The sequence below is a fragment of the Amphibalanus amphitrite genome, unplaced genomic scaffold, assembly GCF_019059575.1.
Source record: "Amphibalanus amphitrite isolate SeventyFive unplaced genomic scaffold, NRLGWU_Aamphi_draft 002160F_arrow, whole genome shotgun sequence".
Taxonomy (NCBI): domain Eukaryota; kingdom Metazoa; phylum Arthropoda; class Thecostraca; order Balanomorpha; family Balanidae; genus Amphibalanus; species Amphibalanus amphitrite.
In genome coordinates, this window is record NW_024883653.1 from 1 (window position 1) to 27,582 (window position 27,582).

General features: G+C 50.0%; 2 protein-coding genes across 6 annotated transcripts; one reads left to right on the forward strand and one right to left on the reverse strand.

Moving 5' to 3' along the window:
• Positions 1 to 1,086: 1,086 nt before the first annotated feature.
• LOC122376480 (bone morphogenetic protein receptor type-1B-like) lies at positions 1,087 to 10,588 on the forward strand. Of its 5 annotated transcripts, none has more exons than XM_043356364.1 (3): positions 1,087 to 1,124; positions 8,145 to 8,298; positions 8,975 to 10,588. In XM_043356364.1, exons 1-3 carry the CDS (start codon positions 1,105 to 1,107, stop codon positions 9,119 to 9,121), a joined length of 321 nt encoding a protein of 106 aa, XP_043212299.1. In that variant the 5' UTR covers positions 1,087 to 1,104; the 3' UTR covers positions 9,122 to 10,588. The 5 variants fall into 5 exon arrangements, with proteins under 5 accessions (XP_043212299.1, XP_043212298.1, XP_043212300.1 ...); XM_043356363.1 differs by lacking the exon at positions 1,087 to 1,124 and adding an exon at positions 1,150 to 1,203; XM_043356365.1 differs by lacking the exon at positions 1,087 to 1,124 and adding an exon at positions 4,129 to 4,149.
• Positions 10,589 to 11,975: 1,387 nt separating this feature from the next.
• On the reverse strand, positions 11,976 to 27,172 carry LOC122376476. The gene is made up of 11 exons (XM_043356356.1): positions 27,119 to 27,172; positions 26,398 to 26,673; positions 23,686 to 23,866; positions 22,544 to 22,796; positions 22,054 to 22,279; positions 20,823 to 21,133; positions 20,291 to 20,429; positions 18,284 to 18,430; positions 14,364 to 14,448; positions 13,555 to 13,670; positions 11,976 to 12,897 (listed from the first exon to the last, which is right to left on the reverse strand). The coding sequence occupies exons 2-11, from the start codon at positions 26,500 to 26,502 to the stop codon at positions 12,697 to 12,699; spliced, it is 1,764 nt and encodes a 587-aa protein (XP_043212291.1). The 5' UTR covers positions 26,503 to 26,673; positions 27,119 to 27,172; the 3' UTR covers positions 11,976 to 12,696.
• Positions 27,173 to 27,582: the final 410 nt, after the last annotated feature.

A 27,582-nucleotide genomic window follows, 5' to 3' on the forward strand; every position in this document is an offset into this window, starting at 1 on the left:
GCGGACATGTACTCCCTGGCCTGGTCATGTGGGAGATAACCAGACGGTGAGAGGGGAGGGGAGAGGTGTTCAAACAGGCGGACATGTACTCCTGGCCGGTCATGTGGGAGATAACCAGACGGTGAGAGAGGGGAGGGGAGAGGTGTTCAAACAGGCGGACATGTACTCCCTGGCCCTGGTCATGTGGGAGATAACCAGACGGTGGAGGGGAGGGGGAGAGAGGTGTCAAACAGGCGGACATGTACTCCCTGGCCTGGTCTGGGAGATAACCAGACGGTGAGAGGGGAGGGAGAGGTGTTCAAACAGGCGGACATGTACTCCCTGGCCCTGGTCATGTGGGAGATAACCAGACGGTGAGAGGGGAGGGGAGAGGTGTTCAAACAGGCGGACATGTATCCCTGGCCTGGTCATGTGGGAGATAACCAGACGGTGAGAGGGGAGGGGAGAGGGCGTTCAAACAGGCGGACATGTACTCCCTGGCCTGGTCATGTGGGAGATAACCAGACGGTGAGAGGGGAGGGGAGAGGCGTGTTCAAACAGGCGGACATGTACCCTGGCCTGGTCATGGGGAGATAACCAGACGGTGAGGGGGAGAGGCGTTCAAACAGGCGGACATGTACTCCCTGGCCCTGGTCATGTGGGGAGATAACCAGACGGTGAGAGGGAGGGAGAGGTGTTCAAACAGGCGGACATGTACTCCCTGGCCCTGGTCATGTGGGAGATAACCAGACGGTGAGGGGAGGGGAGGGGAGAGGCGTTCAAACAGGCGGACATGTACTCCCTGGCCCTGGTCATGTGGGAGATAACCAGACGGTGAGAGGGGAGGGGAGAGGTGTTCAAACAGGCGGACATGTACTCCCTGGCCCTGGTCATGTGGGAGATAACCAGACGGTGAGGGGGGGGAGAGGTGTTCAAACAGGCGGACATGTACTCCCTGGCCCTGGTCATGTGGGAGATAACCAGACGGTGAGAGGGAGGGGAGAGGTGTTCAAACAGGCGGACAGGTACTTCCCTGGCCTGGTCATGTGGGAGATAACCAGACGGTGAGAGGGGAGGGGAGAGGCTGTTTCAAACAGGCGGGACATGTACTCCCTGGCTCTGGTCATGTGGGAGATAACCAGACGGTGAGAGGGGGAGGGGAGAGGCGTTCAAACAGGCGGACATGTACTCCCTGGCTCTGGTCATGTGGGAGATAACCAGACGGTGGAGGGAGGGGAGAGGTGTCAAACAGGCGGACATGTACTCCCTGGCCTCTTGGTCATGTGGGAGATAACCAGACGGTGAGAGGGGAGGGGAGAGGCTGTTCAAACAGGCGGACATGTACTCCCTGGCTCTGGTCATGTGGGAGATAACCAGACGGTGAGAGGGGAGGGGAGAGGCGTTCAAACAGGCGGACATGTACTCCCTGGCCCTGGTCATGTGGGAGATAACCAGACGGTGAGAGGGGAGGGGAGAGAGGCGTTCAAACAGGCGGACTGTACTCCCTGGCTCTGGTCATTGGGAGATAACCAGACGGTGGGAGGGGAGGGAGAGAGATGGGTTTAAACAGGCGGACATGTACTCCCTGGCCCTGGTCATGTGGGAGATAACCAGACGGTGAGAGGGGGGGGAGGTGGTTTTCAAACAGGCGGACATGTACTCCGCTGGTCATGTGGGAGATAACCAGACGGTGAGAGGGGAGGGGAGAAGTGTTCAACAGGCGGACATGTACTCCCTGGCTCTGGTCATGTGGGAGATAACCAGACGGTGAGAGGGGAGGGGAGAGGTGTTCAAACAGGCGGACATGTACTCCCTGGCCTGGTCATGTGGGAGATAACCAGACGGTGAGAGGGGAGGGGAGAGGCGTTCAAACAGGCGGACATGTACTCCCTGGCCCTGGTCATGTGGGAGATAACCAGACGGTGAGAGGGGAGGGGAGATGAGGTGTTCAAACAGGCGGACATGTACTCCCTGGCTCTGGTCATGTGGGAGATAACCAGACGGTGAGATGGGAGGGGAGAGGTGTTCAAACAGGCGGACATGTACTCCCTGGCTCTGGTCATGTGGGAGATAACCAGACGGTGAGAGGGGAGGGGAGAGGCGTTCAAACAGGCGGACATGTACTCCCTGGCCCTGGTCATGTGGGAGATAACCAGACGGTGAGAGGGGAGGGAGAGGCTGTTCAAACAGGCGGACATGTACTCCCTGGCCTGGTCATGTGGGAGATAACCAGACGGTGAGAGGGGAGGGGAGAGGCGTGTTCAAACAGGCGGACATGTACTCCCTGGCTCTGGTCATGTGGGAGATAACCAGACGGTGAGAGGGGAGGGGAGAGGCGTTCAAACAGGCGGACATGTACTCCCTGGCCCTGGTCATGTGGGAGATAACCAGACGGTGAGAGGGGAGGGAGAGGCGTTCAAACAGGCGGACATGTACTCCCTGGCCTGGTCATGTGGGAGATAACCAGACGGTGAGAGGGGAGGGGAGAGGCGTTCAAACAGGCGGACATGTACTCCCTGGCTCTGGTCATGTGGGAGATAACCAGACGGTGAGAGGGGAGGGGAGAGGTGTTCAAACAGGCGGACATGTACTCCCTGGCCCTGGTCATGTGGGAGATAACCAGACGGTGATGAGGGGAGAGGTGTTCAAACAGGCGGACATGTACTCCCTGGCTCTGGTCATGTGGGAGATAACCAGACGGTGAGAGGGGAGGGGAGAGGTGTTCAAACAGGCGGACATGTACTCCCTGGCTATGGTCAGGTGGGAGATAACCAGACGGTGAGAGGGGAGGGGAGAGGTGTTCAAACAGGCGGACATGTACTCCCTGGCCCTGGTCATGTGGGAGATAACCAGACGGTGAGAGAGGGGGGAGGAGGTGTTCAAACAGGCGGACATGTACTCCCTGGCCCTGGTCATGTGGGAGATAACCAGACGGTGAGAGGGGAGGGAGAGGTGTTCAAACAGGCGGACATGTACTCCCTGGCGCTGGTCATGTGGGAGATAACCAGACGGTGAGAGGGGAGGGGAGAGGTGTTCAAACAGGCGGACATGTACTCCCTGGCTCTGGTCATGTGGGAGATAACCAGACGGTGAGAGGGGAGGGGAGAGGTGTTCAAACAGGCGGACATGTACTCCCTGGCCCTGGTCATGTGGGAGATAACCAGACGGTGAGAGGGAGGGAGGAGGTGTTCAAACAGGCGGACATGTACTCCTTGGCCCTGGTCATGTGGGAGATAACCAGACGGTGAGAGGGGAGGAGAGGTGTTCAAACAGGCGGACATGTACTCCCTGGCCCTGGTCATGTGGGAGATAACCAGACGGTGAGAGGGGGGGAGAGGTGTTCAAACAGGCGGACATGTACTCCCTGGCTCTGGTCATGTGGGAGATAACCAGACGTGAGAGGGGAGGGGAGAGGTGTTCAAACAGGCGGACATGTACTCCCTGGCCCTGGTCATGTGGGAGATAACCAGACGGTGAGAGGGGAGGGGAGAGGTGTTCAAACAGGCGGACATGTACTCCCTGGCCCTGGTCATGTGGGAGATAACCAGACGGTGAGAGGGGAGGGAGAGGTGTTCAAACAGGCGGACATGTACTCCCTGGCCCTGGTCATGTGGGAGATAACCAGACGGTGAGAGGGGAGGGAGAGGTGTTCAAACAGGCGGACATGTACTCCCTGGCCCTGGTCATGTGGGAGATAACCAGACGGTGAGAGGGGAGGGGAGAGGTGTTCAAACAGGCGGACATGTACTCCCTGGCCCTGGTCATGTGGGAGATAACCAGACGGTGAGAGGGGAGGGAGAGGTGTTCAAACAGGCGGACATGTACTCCCTGGCCCTGGTCATGTGGGAGATAACCAGACGGTGAGAGGGGAGGGAGAGGTGTTCAAACAGGCGGACATGTACTCCCTGGCCCTGGTCATGTGGGAGATAACCAGACGGTGAGAGGGGAGGGGAGAGGTGTTCAAACAGGCGGACATGTACTCCCTGGCCTGGTCATGTGGGAGATAACCAGACGGTGAGAGGGGAGGGGAGAGGTGTTCAAACAGGCGGACATGTACTCCCTGGCCCTGGTCATGTGGGAGATAACCAGACGGTGAGAGGGGAGGGGAGAGGTGTTCAAACAGGCGGACATGTACTCCCTGGCCCTGGTCATGTGGGAGATAACCAGACGGTGAGAGGGGAGGGGAGAGGTGTTCAAACAGGCGGACATGTACTCCCTGGCCCTGGTCATGTGGGAGATAACCAGACGGTGAGAGGGGAGGGGAGAGGTGTTCAAACAGGCGGACATGTACTCCCTGGCCCTGGTCATGTGGGAGATAACCAGACGGTGAGAGGGGAGGGGAGAGGTGTTCAAACAGGCGGACATGTACTCCCTGGCCCTGGTCATGTGGGAGATAACCAGACGGTGAGAGGGGGAGGGAGAGGTGTTCAAACAGGCGGACATGTACTCCCTGGCCCTGGTCATGTGGGAGATAACCAGACGGTGAGAGGGGAGGGGAGAGGCGTTCAAACAGGCGGACATGTACTCCCTGGCCTGGTCATGTGGGAGATAACCAGACGGTGAGAGGGGAGGGGAGAGGTGTTCAAACAGGCGGACATGTACTCCCTGGCCTATGGTCATGTGGGAGATAACCAGACGGTGAGAGGGGAGGGGAGAGGTGTTCAAACAGGCGGACATGTACTCCCTGGCCCTGGTCATGTGGGAGATAACCAGACGGTGAGAGAGGGGGGAGGAGGTGTTCAAACAGGCGGACATGTACTCCCTGGCGCTGGTCATGTGGGAGATAACCAGACGGTGAGAGGGGAGGGGAGAGGCGTTCAAACAGGCGGACATGTACTCCCTGGCGCTGGTCATGTGGGAGATAACCAGACGGTGAGAGGGGAGGGGAGAGGCGTTCAAACAGGCGGACATGTACTCCCTGGCCCTGGTCATGTGGGAGATAACCAGACGGTGAGAGGGGAGGGGAGAGGTGTTCAAACAGGCGGACATGTACTCCCTGGCCCTGGTCATGTGGGAGATAACCAGACGGTGAGAGAGGGAGGGGAGGAGGTGTTCAAACAGGCGGACATGTACTCCTGGCCCTGGTCATGTGGGAGATAACCAGACGGTGAGAGGGGACGGAAGAGGTGTTCAAACAGGCGGACATGTACTCCCTGGCCCTGGTCATGTGGGAGATAACCAGACGGTGAGAGGGGAGGGGAGAGGTGTTCAAACAGGCGGACATGTACTCCCTGGCCCTGGTCATGTGGGAGATAACCAGACGGTGAGAGGGGGAGGGAGAGGCGTTCAAACAGGCGGACATGTACTCCCTGGCACTGGTCATGTGGGAGATAACCAGACGGTGAGAGGGGAGAGGGGGGAGAGAGGCGTTCAAACAGGCGGACATGTACTCACTGGCCCTGGTCATGTGGGAGATAACCAGACGGTGAGAGGGGGGAGAGGTGTTCAAACAGGCGGACATGTACTCCCTGGCACTGGTCATGTGGGAGATAACCAGACGGTGAGAGGGGAGGGGAGAGGCGTTCAAACAGGCGGACATGTACTCCCTGGCCTAGTCATGTGGGAGATAACCAGACGGTGAGAGGGGAGGGAGAGGTGTTCAAACAGGCGGACATGTACTCCCTGGCCCTGGTCATGTGGGAGATAACCAGACGGTGAGAGGGGGGAGAGAGGCGTTCAAACAGGCGGACATGTACTCCCTGGCACTGGTCATGTGGGAGATAACCAGACGGTGAGAGGGATAGAGAGGTGTTCAAACAGGCGGACATGTACTCCCTGGCCCTGGTCATGTGGGAGATAACCAGACGGTGAGAGGGGAGGGGAGAGGTGTTCAAACAGGCGGACATGTACTCCCTGGCGCTGGTCATGTGGGAGATAACCAGACGGTGAGAGGGGAGGGGAGAGGTGTTCAAACAGGCGGACATGTACTCCCTGGCCCTGGTCATGTGGGAGATAACCAGACGGTGAGAGGGGGGAGAGAGGCGTTCAAACAGGCGGACATGTACTCCCTGGCGCTGGTCATGTGGGAGATAACCAGACGGTGAGAGGGGGGAGAGAGGCGTTCAAACAGGCGGACATGTACTCCCTGGCCCTGGTCATGTGGGAGATAACCAGACGGTGAGAGGGGAGGGGAGAGGTGTTCAAACAGGCGGACATGTACTCCCTGGCCCTGGTCATGTGGGAGATAACCAGACGGTGAGAGGGGAGAGGCGTTCAAACAGGCGGACATGTACTCCCTGGCCCTGGTCATGTGGGAGATAACCAGACGGTGAGAGGGGAGGGGAGAGGCGTTCAAACAGGCGGACATGTACTCCCTGGCCCTGGTCATGTGGGAGATAACCAGACGGTGAGAGGGGAGGGGAGAGGTGTTCAAACAGGCGGACATGTACTCCCTGGCCCTGGTCATGTGGGAGATAACCAGACGGTGAGAGGGGGAGAGGCGTTCAAACAGGCGGACATGTACTCCCTGGCCCTGGTCATGTGGGAGATAACCAGACGGTGAGAGGGGAGGGGAGAGGTGTTCAAACAGGCGGACATGTACTCCCTGGCCCTGGTCATGTGGGAGATAACCAGACGGTGAGAGGGGAGAGGTGTTCAAACAGGCGGACATGTACTCCCTGGCCCTGGTCATGTGGGAGATAACCAGACGGTGAGAGGGGAGGGGAGAGGTGTTCAAACAGGCGGACATGTACTCCCTGGCCCTGGTCATGTGGGAGATAACCAGACGGTGAGAGGGGGAGGAGAGGTGTTCAAACAGGCGGACATGTACTCCCTGGCCCTGGTCATGTGGGAGATAACCAGACGGTGAGAGGGGAGGGGGAGGTGTTCAAACAGGCGGACATGTACTCCCTGGCCCTGGTCATGTGGGAGATAACCAGACGGTGAGAGGGGAGGGGAGAGGCGTTCAAACAGGCGGACATGTACTCCCTGGCCCTGGTCATGTGGGAGATAACCAGACGGTGAGAGGGGAGGGGAGAGGTGTTCAAACAGGCGGACATGTACTCCCTGGCCCTGGTCATGTGGGAGATAATCAGACGGTGAGAGGGGAGGGAGAGAGGTGTTCAAACAGGCGGACATGTACTCCCTGGCCCTGGTCATGTGGGAGATAACCAGACGGTGAGAGGGGAGGGGAGAGGCGTTCAAACAGGCGGACATGTACTCCCTGGCCCTGGTCATGTGGGAGATAACCAGACGGTGAGAGGGGAGGGGAGAGGCGTTCAAACAGGCGGACATGTACTCCCTGGCCCTGGTCATGTGGGAGATAACCAGACGGTGAGAGGGGAGGGGAGAGGTGTTCAAACAGGCGGACATGTACTCCCTGGCCCTGGTCATGTGGGAGATAACCAGACGGTGAGAGGGGGGGAGAGGTGTTCAAACAGGCGGACATGTACTCCCTGGCCCTGGTCATGTGGGAGATAACCAGACGGTGAGAGGGGAGGGGAGAGGTGTTCAAACAGGCGGACATGTACTCCCTGGCCCTGGTCATGTGGGAGATAACCAGACGGTGAGAGGGGAGGGAGAGAGGTGTTCAAACAGGCGGACATGTACTCCCTGGCCCTGGTCATGTGGGAGATAACCAGACGGTGAGAGGGGGAGGAGAGGTGTTCAAACAGGCGGACATGTACTCCCTGGCCCTGGTCATGTGGGAGATAACCAGACGGTGAGAGGGAGGGGAGAGGCGTTCAAACAGGCGGACATGTACTCCCTGGCCCTGGTCATGTGGGAGATAACCAGACGGTGAGAGGGGAGGGGAGAGGCGTTCAAACAGGCGGACATGTACTCCCTGGCCCTGGTCATGTGGGAGATAACCAGACGGTGAGAGGGGAGGGGAGAGGTGTTCAAACAGGCGGACATGTACTCCCTGGCCCTGGTCATGTGGGAGATAACCAGACGGTGAGAGGGGAGGGGATGGGAGGGAGGGAGGGAGGGAGGGGGAGGGGAGAGAGAGATCAGAGCCGAGCGCTCGCATACTCTGATCTCCGTTCTGATTTCTGCTCTGTGTGGAGAGATTAAGAAGGCTTCCCATTAGAAGTGCAGCTACCGGGGACAAAGTTCGTGACTATTCCTTCTCCTCTTTTCAGAGTAAAACTATTCCCCTTTTCAGGTGCAGAGTAAAAATCACAGGTCTCTAACCCCTGACCCCCCCTTCCCCTATCTTTCTCTAGGAGTGCCACGGGAGACAAGATGCGCGACTACGAGCCGTATGCGGTGCCCTACGCCGGGATGGTGCCAGCCGACCCGAGCTTTGACGATATGCATCAGCTGGTCTGTGAGAAACAAGTGCGGCCTCCCATTGCAGAGAGATGGAGCAAGTCGCAGGTGAGAGAGAGGGAAGGAAAGAGAAAGAGAGGAGGCGCTGGCGAGTCCAGGGGGGCATTTGGGGGCAAATGTCCCCCACTTGGGGGTGGGGAAGTCCGAAATGGACGAAAGGTTTCGTTTTTTCCAGAATAAAAAACTAAATAGATTTTATGAGAAAAAGTTACATTGAAACTGCAAAGCAGTGCGTAAGGAATCGAAGTTATGATTTTTTGGAATTTTGAACTGTTTTGCCCCCCCCCCCTGTAGCGTCCAAGCCTTTCTGGATCCGCTAGGAAAATAGGGAGGGAGGGACGGCGGGCAGCGAGGTTGTCAGACATTCCCACCTAGCAAGGGATCGAGGACTGAGGAGGAGGATATTCTCTCGCCGGTTGCTGAAGCACATGAGTTTTGTTGGCGGTGGTTGAGACTTTAGGGGCCTCAGGAAATTCGTTCTTTCCGATTTTGCCAGTAATTTGTTTCACGTGATCCGTCGTGTTATTTATTTAGTTAGACGTTTAGTAGCAGTTAGGATAAATGCTCAGTGCAAGAAAAAAAGAAAACAGTGAATTTCTGATATTAATGAACTAAGAGCCTTCGATTATGTTTGTATTTCCTCAGGACATGTTCCTTTGTTTTCACCAAAATCACGTAATAAAAGTGAAAATCGTCGTCGATTTGACACCCGTTCCCTCTGCAGGCGCTGACGAAATTGGCGCGAATCATGCGCGACTGTTGGCGCCAGAAACCCGGCGCCCGCCTACGCGCTCTGACCGTCAAAAAGCACCTGATCACCGCGCTGAAGAACGAGCTACACGCCGTCACCACAGCAGGAGTCCACCTGTAGCGTGAGTTCGAATCCAGGAGACGACAAAAAAACATCGCGCGAGTGTGGGTTCGAATCCCGACAGCGACAAAAGTTTTATCGCGCTGGAGCGGCGGAAGAGTGTGACAAGTGCGAAAGGAGGCATGAGTAGTGGATCCGTGAGATGAAAGTGGTCATAAGTTTTGACGAATGGCTCGACTAGGGGCGAGTTCACCCGTGCGTTCAAGCGCACATGTGCGCGTATGAGCGTACTTGCTTACATCGGCGAGCGTGTGTTTGCGTGTTAGTGGCCATATTGAAGGGCATGTGACTCCTACTAAGTGGATGCATGTGAGAAAATCAAATCTGGACGCTGGTTCTCACTCATTGCGCCAGAGATAATGCTTCCAGTCTCCCTGAAGACTAATGGCGTCATTGTTCATGGCGTCAGAATTCATCACATAGGACGTCAAAATGGGTCGGTCGTGACGTCATACTTCACCTCAGCTGTCTGAGAGGTGAGTGTCACGGAAAAGTCGGCACCTCGTGGGATTTGAACCCGCGTCCGTGGAGGGTACCGCCTTTGCATCGTGCGCCATTCAGTGCTGAAGAGTGAAGAGTCGACTGATGCGGTGGATATTGCGCTGTTTTGCTGTATATTGCCAATGTAGACAGAGCATGTGCCGCAGCAGCTGCAACCCGAGTTTAGCGCAGCAAATCCTGTTTGTACATCGTTTAGTATTGATAGCTTTGTCTTTCTTCGAAACTCGATTGTTTGCCGACTTGTCAGTTCAGTGAAGAAACTGTTCGCGAGACGCGTAAGCGGCAGTTGTGGCTACTTCTAATTTTGCTGATGCTCGTTCCTGATTGGTTAGCCATGGCTAATCGAAGAGCCTCGAACAGAGCTGCTTGATTGAGTTTTAGCTTTAGCGACAGCGTGTACCTTCATTTACATTTACGTGCTACCTTAGACACCGTAGGGCGTTTTATACCGGCCTTATGCCGCTGCATATACTTAGTTCCCGGTCCGTAGTTGTCAGATTCCGCCCTGCAGCGTGTGTGTACGGTTAACATTGATCTGTGACGCCACAGCCAGCGGCCGTGGCCGCCGTACGGTAAATAACCCTCTCGCCGATGCCGCTACCTGCGTTGTTGCGCTACGGTGAATGTTGAATTCGTACCCCGTCGTGCGACGTTGTTCTATACGACGAAACCAGTGCCAATCCGCGATCCGAGTCGCCTATGTGTGCGTGTGCGCGTTAGTATGCGTGTGGATTGCGTGAGTCTGACAAGTGCCATCCCCCGAATCGCGATCGGACTCGGCTCTTGTGCTCGTGTCGTCCCGTCGTGTACGTACAAATTTTGTACTCGGATTTTGTACCCGCAGGCCGTCGAAGTAATAATTGAGAGACCTATCTCGGCGGTTGCCGCGTGCGCGAGGCGTTTTAAAGACGAGACGTGTCCCAAGATGGCTAGGAGAATACGGAATAATATATTGCGCCGCCGCGAGTCGGTGTTTTGGGTGTATCGGGGAGGGGTTTCCGAGCTACGCAGTGATTCGGTGGAAAACAGTTGCACTGCACTGCAGTGTCAACTATCACCGTTGTAACTACCCTTACCCTTGTTAACTACCTTTACCCTTGTTAACTACCACCCACCAATTTACACACTTGGGGGCTGATGAAGATTATTTTTGGACGTTGTCCAAGGGGTCTAAAGCTACCAATAAGTATATAACCCGAGCTCCAGCTGCGTCGTTATCAAGGAGGCAGAGGACCCTAACTAATATGGGCCTTTATGGAGGTCTTTGGGTTAGATCGGACTGATGCAACATAGTGCTAAACCTTTTTATTTCTATTGATGCATCGTTCAAAAAGACAATCATGCCCTTACACTTAAAGGTAGTGTGCCACCTTTGAAAGATTTCCCGTTTTATTTTTCCTAGGATAAGAAGCTTCTGTTTTTACCTAATATCGTAAAAAAAATCAAAAATGGGCCTGGAATAGTGCCTTTTTCGCCTAAAAGTTTATCGGTTTTTAGATATGCATAACAACTGTAGTGGGCTCACCTGCAAACAGGCGTCGGGCAACAATCGCGAATGCGGCGCACTTGTGACAATAAGCAAAGGTCATTATAGTGTTACGACCATACGACGTACGGGAATGAGTTATCAGCTGTCTAATCGTAGACAACACAATGTCGAGCCTTAAACTGTAAGCCTGTATTGGTATTGTTTCTTAAATTTGGCTGTCGAACATTAATTTGTGGTTTGAAATATGATTTTATGTAAAATAATTGATATGAAACAGCCGTCTCTTAAGTTATGACCCCATTACACCACACGCAAGTGGCAGAAATGACAATGATCAGCTGACGCATTTTTCTTGGCCGAAGTCAGAGCGCGCGGCCCGACGCACCACGCGTATTTGGACTAACAGGCGTGTTCGAAACCGCAGGAGATGATGATGAACGGGTTTATCGAAACTTGATTGGATGAGCATATCGGTAATAGCGATTTCAGTGTGTGCATTTATTGTTCATAGTGGTGTGAAATGTGGTTGGGGTACGACCGACAACCCGTCGGGGCGAATTTCGCACTGGGGTACTCAAAATTTGAAGAATTTAAGACGTTTCCATAAGTTTTGAACGTATGGATAAGTTATAAAAATCCGGTTCTCCTTATCCGGGTCATTAACTCCATATGGTCCAAGAAAGCTGGCACACTACCTTTAAGAGAAATTCGAATTGAACTAAGGAAGTCATCATTAATCGACAAGAAACTGCTTACCAAAAGATCAAAACCCTGAATTTGATTTGTACATAAACCAAGAAAACTCAGGAACACGCGAACACGATGTGGCGAATTCCATCATAGACATAAAAAACGAGCACCAATAACATTAATAATAACTACACACGTTTATTTGTACTTTTAGCGAGATGTGCAATATCTACCGAGAATACTACATGACACGCAGAAGCCCGCAAATATCGAACGGTATACGAGGCTCGTATTACATGGTACCGACATATGGCCTCATGTCAATTTGGCATGAAATGCAACATCCCATTGTAGCCGCGAGATGTTGTGAGGCAATACATTGCCTCGCAAAGCCGAGCATAACACAACCGGCGTACACAGTATAAAAGGTTGAAACAACAGCAGCAGCTCAGGACAACAGTAGATGGTTGTTAATCGAAGACTGTTTGAAATACCGCGAGTCAAAAACTGATTGACAGTGACTGGCACATCGAAACATTGACATAATGATATGGCATAACGACATCAATGTTGATGACATTAAATAACTGAACAGGATCGCCAAAATGACGGCATTACTTTCCATCAGCAGTCTTTGGCGCGATGAGTCAATGTAAAAAATATACAAGAAATTCAAACAAAATGTCATGTCTTCTAGATCGACAAAACGCACTCTTCAAAACAAGTGACGTAGCACGAAAGCAGCGTCCAAAACAATACAAAATACTCATAGTGAACATATAAAAATAGATGGTCTTTGCAAAACGAAGACCGATTCTTTGTCACTCACAATACACAATACTCCCTGACTTTAAATACTTTCTATCATCACACCCCATTCACAACGCGTCTGCCCTCATCCCACAGTATTGACTGCGCTGCCCTTTTTCTTTCCTTTCGCTGCGTTCTCCCCGTGCGCAGTACGGTTGTGTACCTTCAATGCGCTGGTGGTAAGGAAGCCCCGATTACAGGGCTCACAGCGATGTGGCCGTTTGTCCGAGTGAACCCACTCGTGTTTTCGGAGGTTACTGCTATCGCGGAACTGTTTCCCGCAGACCTGTCAAAAGAGAAGGGAGTTAGATAAACGTTATAGTCATGATTTTGATGTAATATGCAGTAAATACAGCAGACATCGTCAGAAAGGCTGTCGTCAATCTTCAATATTTAATCACGTGGATGTTCATATCATTTGGCAATCGCAACCATTGTACACTTCGGCCATTTACCCATAGGCTTTTACGTTCCCGCTTATCACACCAACGTACGGCTTTCCGTTCCCACTTACTCCGCACATGTAGGGTTTTTCGTTCGCACTTACCCTGCACATGTAGGGGTTTTCGTTTCCATCTACCCCGCACATGTAGGGTTTTATATTCTCAACCCACAAATGTAGGGTTTTATGTTCAGGTCACTTACCCCGCATATGTAGGGTTTTTCGTTTCTATCTACCCCGCATATGTAGGATTTTATATTCTTACTCACCTCACACATGTAGGGTTTTCTATTCTCACTTACCCCACACGACTAGGGTTTTTCGTTCCCACTTACCCCGCATATGTAGGGTTTTATGTTCTCACCCCGCCTATGTAGGGTTTCATATTCTCACTTACCCCGCACATGTAGGGTTTCATATTCTCATTTACCCCTCACAGTAGGGTTTGTATTCTCACTTACCCCACATATGTAGGCCGTAGGGTTTCATATTCTCACTTACCCCGCACATGTAGGGTTTTTCGTCGGTATGCGTGCGCATGTGTCCCTTGAACACGTTGCCCGACACGAAGCTTTTTCCGCATATACTGCAGATGAAGGGCTTTTCGTTCTTGTGTCCTAAGAACAGGGCACGCATTACATGTCACTGACAGTTATTTATGGAGGTAATGTAGGGAGGCACTACAGGGTATAGTCGACTACAGAATGATGTTCCACTCCTAAGAAGCTATCAGTTGACCGGAGCGCTAAGTTGTACCGTTTATCACGCAATTAAGCGTGTCGATTGTGAGCATTGGGACAAAGCTGTAATTTGTGAACTCAGCCCGTGTGATGCGGCACAGCCTACCACTCCAGGCAAATAATTGCCTGTGAAAAGTGGAACATCATTCTGTAGTCGACTATACATACAGAAGTACGGAGTGTAAAAAGCTCATAACAAGCGAGCGTTGAAACCCCAACTTAGTGACCTTTAAAGTAAAATATATCGAAAGTAGAAAACATAAACCGCACTTTAACTCGCTCGCTCGCTCGCTCTTCTAAGCTCGTTCGTTAGCAGCAGCCCAGTCAGTAGCACATAGCTCACTATCTGAGATTTCCGCCGGCCCATCATTATCTCACAGTTTGACTACCGCACATTTATAATTCGGCCGGTAACAGCATCTCGCATTTACCTTGGTGTCATAGCTGTCTCATATTTCCATCCGTAACCCACAAAACTCGATTTTCCCTAGTAAGTAACTGTCTCACATTCCCTGAGACTATCTCACATTTTCCACCCCGTAACATCTCACATTTTCCGTTACTACTTACGCCTGAGGTGGTCGGTAAGATGTGAGGTCCATCGGAAAGTTTGTCCGCAGATCTCACAGCTCAAAGGCCGCTCACCCGTGTGTGTCTGTAACAACAGAGGTACATAGGCGTGCTACTGGTGTGATGCTATGATATGCTAGGGTATAAACTGATAATCTGCTAAATGTGGGCAACAGTCGTAGCTGGGTTGAATACCGTTGGTGTCTTACTACAGGGTGCACTACGATGCAAATGATTTGCACGCAATGGATTATACTGAGACATATAGGAGGTACAGAACGTAAAAACCAACACAGGAAGACGTTAAATAAGGTGTTGACCGTAGGCTTGACTTGATTTACCTGACCCGTACTTTATCTGTCCTACCAATCGGCGAGAAATCTATCGTAAGAAATTAATGCATAAATGTTGTTAGAAAATATCACGCGCTTTGTGCAGAATATCAAACTGAATATTAAATATCAGTTAAAGGTAGTGTGCCAGCTTTCCTGCACCGTATGGAGTTAATGATCCGGATAAGGAGAACCGGATTTTTAGAACTTATCCATACCTTCAAAACTCATGGAAACGTCTTAAATTCTTCAAATTTTGAGTACCCCAGTGCGAAATTCGCCCCGACGGGTTGTCGGTCGTACCCCAACAACATTTCACACCACTATGAACAATAAATGCACACACTAAAATCGCTATTACCGATAGGCTCATCCAATCAAGTTTCGATAAACCCGTTCATCATCATCTCCTGCGGTTTCGGACACGCCTGTTAGGTGGCTTCTGATGCTCGTCGAGGTCGGAATTTCCAAATACGCGTGGTGCGTCGGGCCGCGCGCTCTGACTTCGGCCGAGAAAAATGCGTCAGCTGATCATTGTCATTGCTGCCACTTCCGTGTGGTGAAATGGGGTCATTACTTAAGAGAGGGCTGTTTCATATCCATTATTTTACATAAAATCATATTTCAAACCATAAATTAATGTTCGACAGCCAAATTAAAGAAACAATACCAATACAGGCTTACAGTTTAAGTTCGACATTGTGTTGCCTACGATAAGACAGCTGATATCTCATTCCCGTACGTCGTAACTCTATAATGCCCTTTGCTTATTGTCACATGTGCGCCGCATTCGTGATTGTTGCCGACGCCTGTTTGCAGGTCAGCCCACTACAGTTGTTATACATATCGAAAAACCGATAAACTTTTAGGCGAAAAAGGCACTATTCCAGGCCCATTTTTGTTTTGTTTTTTGCGATATTAGGTAAAAACAGAAGCTTCTTATCCTAGGAAAAATAAAATGGGAAATCACTAGGGTGACCCGCGTGCTCCGCAACGCGAAAAGGGATATTTTCGATCGGCGGGTGTTCGGTTGTTCTTGTGTCGGTTGGGTGATCTATCCATTTCGGTCGATTGCTTTTTGACGGCTAAACGTTTTGGTTTGTGGAAAAAATATCCACCGCATCGAGGTGCCCGTGTCTGATAAGCATGCTTTCCACTTCAGAATCTGTCAAATGTGCTTTATAATTGAGGTGCGTAGTTTTAAGACAAATGAAAGGCGTAGATAATTTTCGCTAAAAATCGTTTTGCAGAGGTTTAAAACATTTATATTTTAAAGAATACTGTTGCTTGTCATGCAAACGTGATGATTGGATCTTGGAGAGAATTGAATACTCTTTCTAATGATAGCATTTTCAATTGTCAAGCGTATCAGGTTAAGCAGCAAATCCCGTGTATCTTTTTAGTGGCACATTATGGACAAATACCATTTTAATTCAGCGATTTTTTCCACATTGTTTTTGATCAATTAGCTTTTCACAATTTTTCCATGAGAGACGGTACATTTTTATTGCTAATAGGCGCTGTTTCAACTCATTCCGTCTGACGATCACCTGAAATTAATATAAATTCCAAAATCCGTTTAAAATGGCACTTTTTGAAATGAAATTGCCCTCACACTTGCACGTGGCGCGTGCCACCCCTGCACCGCACACTATTCGATTGCCCGTTCGATTCTCTACACGATGCTGTTTTCCCCGTGCCGATCGGGCGCACGGCTACCGAGATATTGCACGGGGAACGGACCCGTGTCGGGCAAATTTAGCCATTTTCGCCCGTTTTTGCCAGCCGATTTATACATGTAAAGTCTATGACGCGAATTTGCACTTTTTGGGCACGCGCCACGCGCTCGCTATCGATCCGATCGAGCCGAGACCGCTCAAAGGCACGTTGTCCATCCTTGTTCTATAACTTGCGCAAATTTCAGCGCGGTAGGTGCAACGGTGTGATCTGTAACCCGCGCTACGTAGCACCATGTCGCGACCTTCGTAATAGACAGAAACTACGCCCTCCTCAAATAGTAATATAGACAAGCGGCTGCGCCACTTGCTTCGCGGCGTAGCCAGAAAATGCGGCACCAGCCAATTTGCTTTCGAATGGTGTTTGATTTAAATTGATCTGTCGTCGAAGCAGAGATATGGACGGAAACGTGAAGAGAAAAATTTTGAACATACCTATTCTGAGGGCTTAGTTGGATGAAATTTGGGTCATGCGGGGTCAAGTCAGGTCAAGTTGGCCATCTCTGGTCACACTGGGTCAGGCCAGGTCACCTTCGGTCAGGCCAGGTCGCATAGGTCACCACGTCACATTCGATCGGCCTGTACCATACTTCTACTACTTCTACCCATACAACTACTCCTACCACTACCCCTACCACTACCCCTACCCCTACCCCTACTCCTACCACTACCCCTACCACTACCCCTACCACTACCCCTACCACTACCCCTACCACTACCCCTACTACTACCCCTACTACTACCCCTACCACTACCCCTACCACTACCCCTACTACTACCCCTAACACTACCCCTAACACTACCCCTACCACTACCCCTACCACTACCCCTAATACTACCCCTAATACTACCACTACCCCTACCGCTACTCCTACCAATACTACTACCACTACACTACCACCACTACCACTGGGTCATGTGAGGTCACAGACTATCAGATAAACTGATGAACTAAAAAAAGAGTTCCTAACCCTGCTCCTATTCGTGTAATTCCATTATTCTTAATCGTATTTGATGGAAATAGCGCCTTGTGACGAATGTGGCGCGTTGCGACAAACGTGGCGCATTTGTACCTGTCATTTTGTCATGCATCCTTCCACCGAATTGCACCTTTATCGGATTCGGACCATATTTGACAAAGTTGTGCGGTTAGCGGCAAAAATGGCGCATCGTGACAAATGTTGCGCACTATGGCAAACGTGGTGCATTCGGTTAAGCGCAGTGAAAACTGTCTTTATTTACCGAAAATCAACACCTTCATTCGCCTCTGTTTATCAAAATAAATAACTTGCCAATCTGCAAATGAGAGGCACCCGCCGCCGCTTGCCATGCATTTTAGTTGCAAAGTTTATCGAACCCGGCTGCAAATGCCTTGAAGACCGAGCAAATTTGTGAAGAAATACGCACTTTTCCAGCGCGTGCCACGTGCGAACCATCCACCCCCCGGGACTCGAAACACGACACCGCACGTGCCCGTGACGTCATCAACACCGTGCGAAAATTTCAGCCCTCTCGACCGCACCGTTTGACCTGTGCACGGCGTCAAAGCACCCCTCTGCACGGTGCAAACAGATACACAGACAGACAGAGTTTCATTTCACAAATAGTATAGTAGATTGGAAGGTGGCACACTACCTTTAAGAGCGTGTTGTGCAAACTGCAATGCGTATATGCATATATCGACGCTCTGCTTTGAATAAAATATAAATACACATCGACACAAAGCTTTAAAGAAAACCTAAAACGCTTATCATCTACAAAAAACCTACAAGCAAACCTAAAACGCTCACCAAATACACACAAAAGCAGCACAAAAGACACACCAATCTGCACTAATCCGCCTCATTTTCACCTGCATATGTTTGACGAGGTGCCCCCTCCAGGCGAAGGCCTTGCCGCATATTTCGCAGTGAAACTCGTCGTCGTAGATATAACGAAACTTGGTCCTGCCCGGGTGGCGGGGGTCGTCGACCTCGACCTTACACCGGGCCTTGGTGGCCTGTGGGGGGACGGAGGGGTCGTGGGGTCAGCGTTGTAAGGTTACGACGGGTCCCGAGGTCAAGGAGGTAGAGGTCATGAGGTCAGGGTTATAAGGTCGAGAGATCAGTCGAGGTGGGGATCATAAGGTGGAGGGTAAAAAGGTCAAGGTTAAAGGTTGAGGGGTCACAAGGTCAGTGCTATTAGGTCGAGGGTCAAAAGGTCAAGGTTTAAGGTTGAGGGGTGTCGGGGACAGGGTTAGAGGATGACGGGTCACCAACTCACCAGCTCAGGGCTATAAGTAAGGTCGAGGGGTACGAGGTCTTAGGGTAATGAGGTCAAGATTATAAGGCCGAGAGGTCTCGAGGTCAAGGCAGGTGATGCCGGGTGGTCAAAGGGTATAGCCACATTTGGGTTAGTCTGATAGACATCACATGTCCCTGATGTTAGGGGGGTTTTGAATCGAAAATCAACAATTGACACAAACAAACGGAATCACTGAAACATTGCAGCTTGACATTCCCAGCTGTATACACATAAACAGGTGAATTCGATCACAAGTGCATTGTTCATTGTGCTATGTTCTGCAGTCCGTTTGTTTTACTTATTTATTTTTTAAACATCTGCATTGTCGCCAAGTTCCTGGACAACTATCAACCTGAATGTGGCAGCCAAGCCCTCAACCAACACAACCGCCCCAAATACTCACCCTTAGGCAGACCCTTAGACAGACAGAGAGAGACAATCAAGACAGACAGACACAACAATTTTGAAGACATTCTCCAGAAGAGCGAGCAAGCGCAATAGTAACCCCGGCACCTGTAGTTACAGCACTCCAACCATGACAAATAACACATCCATCGTCCTGTGGTTGTCCCTACCAGTGCTGCGGAGTTAGAGTCAGAGTCGGAGTCGGTCGGAGTCGACAGGTTCTGCCCAGAGTCGGAGTCAACGCTGCATGGCTCAACGTCATGCACTGCACCTGTTTGATTGACACTGCGCTCGAAATTATATTTTGTCGAAAAAAAAAACATTTATAGTTCGTTTTTTTTTCAAAAGGACGCTGGCTCCAAGTGCATTATCGAAGCTCTCACGTGAGTTTTGGCAGCTTCAGCGTCTGGCCAAGAATTTCTTACCGTAAAAATATCCGATTTCAAATTGTGCACGGTAAGTACCCGGAAATTGTGTCTTGAAAAATTAGTATACTATGATGACGTCACTGATGGCAGCAGGCACCCAATGTCCGTACGATGGGCCAAAGTTTTGACGAATTTGGGGGAAACTTCGTTTTTCACTGTTGCCGAGGTTATATTCGAGTAAGTGATTTCGTCCATGATAGTTATACGTTACATTGCAATACAAGTTCGACAGCATGACGTCACCACTGTTCTCATATCTAGCTCCAAAACGCACGTATGGAAATTGTCGGGAATACTTCACATGTTAAAATAAGGCGACGTTCGAGTTTCTCAGGTTCAGTTTTTGCTCGTTTTGCTCGCTAAAACGCGTGCTTTTTCGAAAAACATACTTGGAGCCAGAGTCCTTTTGAAAAAAAAAACGAACTATAGCTGTGTTAGACGAACATTTTCAGCGAACGAAGCAGAAGACGGTGAATTTCCCAGAACCTGCTTTTTAATTCTGCATGTTGTTTGTAATGCATATTTGCAACGCAAAGCTTTGGAACGCACAAGGGATCGTTTCAGGCAAGATAAAAACATCTCCACTATAAACTTCATTATCATAATATATATTTTAATAGAACCGCACAGAGTCGGAGTCGGATTCGGACTCCGAGTTAGAGTCGATTTTTGAAGCCGGAGTCTGAGTCTGAGTCGGAGTCACCCTAAAATCCGTCGACTCCGCTGCCCTGGTCGCCACTCACCCCTCTCTGTTTCCGCCTGCGTTTGCTCGCTCCTGCCGCCGCCGCTCCCTTGGCCTTGCGCGACTTGGTGGGAGGCTCCTCGGTGTAGTCCGGGTCATCAGGGTCAGAGAGGTCGGGTGGCGCCGGTGACCCCGGCACACTGTCAGACAGAGGTCAAGGGCAACCCAAGGTCAGACGGGACTTAGAGGGGTGACATACAACAAGCAGACAGGATCATCAGTGAACTCAGCGCACTGGCCGGTATGGGGTTTGAAACGTCGGCTTACTCAAACCTAGATAAAAAGGATAGAGGAGAACACGAGACAGAGAAAGGTGTCGAGAAAGAAAGCGATGCGACAGCTCATTCGGGACTCAACTCAGAGACAGAGAGTTCAGGTTTTTATAACTAATTAAACCAAGGATAGCTGTATCCCAAAACAAACGACGTCAACATTGCAGTTTAGTATTAAACATCATACAGCTTAAATTTATAATAGAGAAATCTCACCCTCCATTTTCTCACGTGACCCAGTCTCACCACAACATATCTCACCTTTCCACGGCCTCCTCCATCCACTCTTCGCCCTCGGCTCCGTCCGCCTTCCGAGCTCCGCCATCTCCAGCCCCCTCCCCCTCCCCTGTCTGCCCACCACCCCCTCCCCCACTATCCCCGAGTACCTCCCCACCTCCCGACCCCACCCCCGCACACAGTCCGGGTTTGGCGCCGCTCAGCTCAGACGCCGGCTCGGCCGGAAGGTCTGTCTCCGGTAGCCAGCCGTTGTAGGTGAGATTGTGGGTACGGACGGTACGGGTAAACCGACGTCGGACCCGGCGGGAGAGGTCCCGGCAGCGGGTCTCCATCTCCTGTGGGAGAGAGGGGGGGGGGAGATACTGATGTAGCTATCTCCTGTGGGGGGCGGGTAGATATTGAGGTAGCTATCTCCTATGGGAAGGGAGGGGGGTAGATACTAGGGTAGATATCTCCTATGGGAAGGGAGGGGGTAGATACTGGGGTAGATATCTCCTGTGGAGGGGGGGGAGGGGTAGAAACTGAGGTAGCTACTAGCTATCTCATGTTGAGAGGGGGTAGATACTGAGGTAGCTATCTCCTGTGGAGGGAGATGGGTATATACTGAGGTAGCTGACTATCTCCTGTGGGGAGGGGGGGGGGGGTAGATACTGAGGTAGGTAGCCATCTCCTGTGGGGGGAGGGATACTGATGTAGCTATCTCATGTGGAGGGGGGGTAGATACTGAGGTAGGTAGCTATCTCCTGTGGAGAGGAGGGTTAGATAAGTAGGTAGATCATGAGCTACACATGACAGACGAGGGTACACACCACTGCACAAAAGGGGGTTAGATAACGCACTTAAGGGATGAATGAGTGCCAATTTTCCGTAGTTAGGCATTTTAGGGGCATTTCAGTAGCGATAAATCCAGTTTAGTCATCAAAGGCATCACTTATTAGGAATAACAAAGCATGCACCGTCTTAGCATGACTACATGGAAACCATGCCTAATATGTAATGTGGAGTACGCCACCTATTTTGAAATAGTGAGTCGCCAAAATATAAGCTCGCATAGTCGCTCATATTTAAAATGCAGCAGATTCAATTAGTACAAATAGCTAAAAACGATAATATTGTAATCAAATTGCATGATATAACCATAAAACACTATTCAACATACTGCATCTCAGCTAATAATCTACGTGTATGCAAACACCTTCAATTTACTTCCATCAAAAGTATATCCGAAGCCCCGTGTATAACCCAGGTCACTGACCTGAATGTGACACTCCACACCATCCAGAGTCTCCAGCACGCCCAGGCACGTCACACATATGACGTCACTGTGTACAGTCTCGGCCGGCAGTGTACAGCCCAGAAGACTCTCCAGTTTCATACAAAGAGGCGTTTTCGAGGCGGCGAGAATGTTGGCCTCGCCGAATAGTTCCACGAGGTTGGCGGAGGTAGATGTGTCGCAAATGAAGCAGAGTGCATCGTTTGGTCTGAAATTAGAGAAAATGGTGATTTAGGAGGACGTCTTGGATGAAAAAGAGCTTTCTTTGATTTGCGATATGATAAAATAGGGTAAATCGAGGTATTTGGAAGGCAAAAAGAGACATTCAGCCCAGACATGTCAATTGTTATGCCCGATACTGAGACTACTGCATCATACCACCATTGCATCATGAATTGCAACAGTACTATGCATATGATAAGAGGTACTCGTGCCATACATATCCCACAAAAATGCATAATATACTACCCACCTGTTGATAACCTCGACTAGACTACTGTGGCTGGCAAAGCACGGCTTCGGCTGCTGTGGCTCCTGCTGCTGATGCTGCTCCTTCCCCTGCTTCTCCTGTTGCTGATCGTGATGCTGGTGCTCGTGCTGTACATCCAGCGGCTCCTCTGTGGTCTCGTACTGCTGTAGCTGCAGCTCGGTAACGGCGTGCGCCAGCTCCGCGTTCGACGGCATCTCGTGGCCGGGCTGGTAGACAGTAGTTGCACGCGCCGCCACTAGGTGGTAGAGCAGTGTGTCAAATGGACAGTGTGAGAACTGAGATATATTGCTGCACTGCACAAAAGTAATTCGAGGTTTCACAGCTTGAGTGCCCGCAAAGCACAAACAACAAAACATAAAATATGGTCTGAAAGACGATTGCGAGTTATTGGGAAGACGAATAATGCCGCAGGATTTGCAAAACGTATTTGAATCCCTCGATTGGACTCCACCGGCCTCTCTTCCTCGCCTTCACTCGCCATCATAGGCGCGGGAACCGGGGGGAGGGGAGGGCAGTGGGGGCAGCTTGCCCCCACTGCCCTCACCCACCCCTACTCTGGGGCCTGGTGCCCCACAACTTTGAGACGGAATACCGCACTTTTTTTTTGCAAATGTTTTCTTTTTTGTTGAAAAGGCCAAGGGATGAAAAATAAGTGGCCTAAAGCCGGTGAGAAAACTAGATTTAGGGGTACCCTAGGTTGATCTCGCCCCTGCTCGCCATAACCACATTAACCAGTGTGACATGCCTAACCAAACCACAACACAAAACACAACCAGCACCCACTGGACATGAGACCATCCCCTCTAACCGGATATCTGATGTAAGAACCCACACGTGTTGCCTGTATTCCACAAGTAGCCATGACTGACTCAAAAACCTGCCATCACCAGGGCGCTAGTCAGCTGCCCTTTCTTTGTTTTTGTCAGCAAGCTTCCAGTCTTGTTCTTTCTTGACATCTCATTATTCGCATTCACGTGGTCTGAGCGGTTTACCAATGAGAGGCCAAGAAATACCAGTAATGAACTTCCTTATAGAGGAAAGCAGATACAGCATGTTGATAAAAAACGGCAACCAAACAGGCGCCCGGGATTCGAACCCTCGACCATCCACTAACAGTCACCCACCTGCCACGGTTTCCGAATGTGCAGCGAACCCGTCGAACGCATCAACAGACACCAGCGCCTCGTTTTTCAGCGACTCGAGCAGCCCGCCGGGGTCGGCCATCAGCTGCAGGTGGGGGGTGGGGACGGAGCCGGAGCCGTCTGACTGGGGCTGGCCCGGAGCGGTGGACATGGTGAACACAACCTGCGGCGAGGGACAGATGTGGTGAATGACACCCACGGGGAGGGAAAGATGAGGTAAGTACTGCCTGCAGGGAGGGAAAGATGTGGTGAATGACACATGTGGGGAGGGAAAGATGTGGTGGTGAATGAGTAATGACACATGTGGGGTGGGAAAGATGTGGTGAATGACACATGTGGGGAGGGAAGAACTGGTAAGTACCACCTGTGGGGAGGGAAAGATGTGGTGAATGACACATGTGGGGAGGGAAAGATGTGGTGAACACCAGGGTTGTGCTTGACTCATGAGTCGAGTCAGAAATTTGACTCAACTCTGACTCAAATGAGTCAGATTTGAGTCGAGTCGCATAAAATGTTGAGCTGTTGAGTTGAGTCAGAGTTGAGTTGGACAAAAACATTAAGGCGTTGAGTTGAGTCAGAGTTGAGTCAGTAAAATAATTTTGACATCGAGTTGAGTCAAACAATGAGTCAGCTGACTCAACTTTCTAGAAACAAGCTTTTTATCCCCACACCCCGCTTAACAACTTTGCCCTGGCCCTGCTGCCGGAGTTTTTTTTTTTCACCCCCGCCCCGCTCAACAACTTTTTTATCTGAGTCAATTTTGAGTCAACTTACTTGACTCAACAAAAAAAAAAATGAGTCAAGTTTGAGTCGACTCATATTTTCATTGAGCCGCTTGAGTCATGAGTCGAGTCAAGGGAAAAAATCAGCTCCTTGTTTGAGTCAGAGTTGAGTCAGGGCTTTCTGAAGTTGAATGATGAGTCGAGTCGGCAAATTTTTTTGAGTCGAGCACAACCCTGGTGAACACAACCTGTGGGGTGGGAAAGATGCTGTGGTGAATGACACATGTGGGGAGGGAAAGATGTGGTGGTAAATAACACCAGCTAGGTGGAGAGAAGAACTGGTAAATACCCACCTATGGGGAGGGAAGATGGGCAAATAGGTACCGCCTGTGGGGAGCCTGGGAAGACCTGGTAAATACCACCTGTGGGGAGGGAAGTGTGGTCGATAACACCTATGAGGATCCTGGGAAGACCTGGTAAATACTACCTGTGAGGAGCAGAGTAAATATCAGGTGTGTAGAGAGGGAGGCATGGTAAATGTCTCATGTAGGGAGGTATATGGTAAAAACTGCCCACGGGGAGGGAACATATGGTAATTCTCTCCTGTGGGGAGAGGAAAGGATAGCACGGTAAATGGGATGGGATGATGGTAAAAACCACCTGTGAAATATGGTTAATATCTCCTGTGGGGAAGGAATGACATGGTAAAAACCACATGTGGGGAAGGGAGAGACAGTTATTATTTCTTGTGGGGAAGATGAGAGTTAATATCCACTGTGGGTGACACATGGTAGATATGAATGTGAAAGAAAATACCCCCATAACACCACCTCTGGAAGAGCATGATTCACCTGTGTGGAAGGACTTGGTAAATATGGTTTGTGAGGAGCAAGGGGCAAGGTGAACAGTAAATTGAAATGTGAGTCCTCCAGAAATCCCTTTCCCTGTCAATCATAACCGAAGGTTTGTTGTCAATAGTTAAAACACTATTCTTTAGAATTGTGTTTTTCTATTGAAAAACAAATCTGAGTTCCCTGACAATTTGGCAAAAGTATTTACTTATCTGTTCAATTGCAACTTTACAGCCAAAGTGCCCTGCTGAAAATTGCAAGTGATTTGTACACACACAGCTCTTATGTTTAGACTTTATAGACATTAAGTGTGGGCCTTATAATAGAACTGATAAATTCGTTGGAGGTGAGCTATGGCTAGTTTGAGCATAATTATGAATATTATGATGGTAGAAAATGACCTTATGCTCATGATACAATGAAATGATATTAAAATAAGTCCAAAAAGTATTATAATATTTATAATAAGTATTATAAGTATTATAATAAGTCCAAAAGTATTATATTATAATACTTTTTGGACTTATTTTAATATCATTTCATTGTATCATGAGCATAAGGTCATTTTCTACCATCATAAGAACTGATAAATGAGCCTTAAAGGGACACTCCCACCTTAACATTAGTTGAGTTGAGATAGCCAAATTGGTGGCCATGGCCTGCAAATACCGGTTTGGGCACTCACAACATCGACAAATGCTTTAATTCGGAGATATGGAATTTCAAACTTGCAGTTTTCGGATTCTAAGGGGCTAGTGCATTGGTATGCCCCCTTAGAATTTGTGACGTCAGCGGAGATCTAACGATTTTTAAATCTTTTACTAAAACGTTTGGTAGCACGCGGTGGTATATTCTGCTTTGCGCGCAACAAATGCCTCACTTTCAAATAAAGTCGCTAGGAACAGCGGAGATCCCAAAAAGTAAACAAAAGTAAAAGTCTAATATCTTGAAAACCGGTGAATATTTTTCGATGAAATTTGGTAGATATTTGTTTTCGCTCTTTCTGAACCGAGCGACATCACTTTCGTGCCAATTCATTAACTTTTTTGAAGGTGGGAGGGTCCCTTTAACCAAAAGCTTGCTATGGAACATATCGTAATCCCGCTCCTAGGTTTACCCACCTGTCTGCCATCCGAAGAGGTGGCATAGGACAGAGGCACCGCCAGCAGCTCGGCGCCTCCCGCAGCACTGAACGGGAACTCGTTGGGCGTGTGGTCAGCCTCCATAGTCACACAACTGCAGCTCGTTGACACAATGAGGGTCAACAGGACCTGACTAGGGCAGATGGTCACCCTATTATGGCAGCAAAACCAATTATATTGTGATATTGCCAGCTCTCAAATTAGGATTCCTCCCTTCGGCTTCCTTTACTGAAGGTTACCTACTCAGCAACAGTCCTGTGAAGAAGATAAGACAGTTCAGTCAGGTTAGTTGGGTCAGCACAGCAACATCACTTACCAATAGGTGTAAGCAAGGCCCTTCACCTTAGGTGTAAGCAAAGGTGCAAGCCATACACAAAAATAACACATGAACATTATTTGAAAATCACATATTTCAAAAAAATCATAGCACAGGCAGGTACCTAGTGAATGTAGCACAGAAAAGGCCAATGTTCATTGGCATAGCCATTCACTAATGGAAAAAGTCCATCAAATAGGTCATAAGAATCAAACTTTAGGTCCGATGGTATTTATTTACTTTAGGACCGGTAGCCTTTACTTTCGTTGCGAACCTCAAGTGATAGTAAAAAGCACATCACATAACATAATTTGACCTCCTGATTTCATAGCTGATAGTTATTCATGGCACAAACAAGTTAAAATGCACCAATACAATATTTACCGTCACCGCTGTACTCCACCGACTGTGTACGCGCCACCCGCCACGCGTATTTACAAATTGCAACCGAGCTCCGCCGTAGGGTATTTTATTTCCGCCGTAGTGTATTTCACTTGGGGGATTTTCTACCATGCATCTGCCTGAGCTTAGGGTAATTACAATTTGTCGGCGACGTTCAAAAATGATGCACCTTTTTTCGCAGTATAGGATATCGCATGTCCGTATTTCTGCCTTTTTGGGAGCGCTTTTCCCTCCATCGGTTTTTCGTGAGTAACTCGCGTAAAAACCGTCCGATCGCGACGAAACTTCCAATACCCCCGATTTTATCAATTTTACACCTACCTTGCAAATTTCATGACCCTGACCCAAATGACCTTTGACCTGTGACCTATTTCAGTCGGTGACACACCAGGGAAATAAGCTAAATTTAGAGCGCTCTATTTATTGCTTCCGCTACTTCACCGTCT

What these genes read in the sequence shown, in the direction of transcription:
- LOC122376480 (XM_043356363.1), top strand. Translation starts at nt 1,163, where the DNA reads ATGTACTCCCTGGCTCTGGTCATGTGGGAGATAACCAGACG. An exon ending in ATGTGGGAGATAACCAGACG is followed by an intron (nt 1,204 to 8,144) that starts GTGGAGGGAGGG and finishes ATCTTTCTCTAG; the next exon opens with GAGTGCCACGGGAGACAAGA. An exon ending in AGAGATGGAGCAAGTCGCAG is followed by an intron (nt 8,299 to 8,974) that starts GTGAGAGAGAGG and finishes TTCCCTCTGCAG; the next exon opens with GCGCTGACGAAATTGGCGCG.
- LOC122376476 (XM_043356356.1), bottom strand. Translation starts at nt 26,502, where the DNA reads ATGGAGGCTGACCACACGCCCAACGAGTTCCCGTTCAGTGCTGCGGGA. An exon ending in CCTCTTCGGATGGCAGACAG is followed by an intron (nt 23,867 to 26,397) that starts GTGGGTAAACCT and finishes CCCTCGCCGCAG; the next exon opens with GTTGTGTTCACCATGTCCAC. An exon ending in CTAGTCGAGGTTATCAACAG is followed by an intron (nt 22,280 to 22,543) that starts GTGGGTAGTATA and finishes CTCTAATTTCAG; the next exon opens with ACCAAACGATGCACTCTGCT.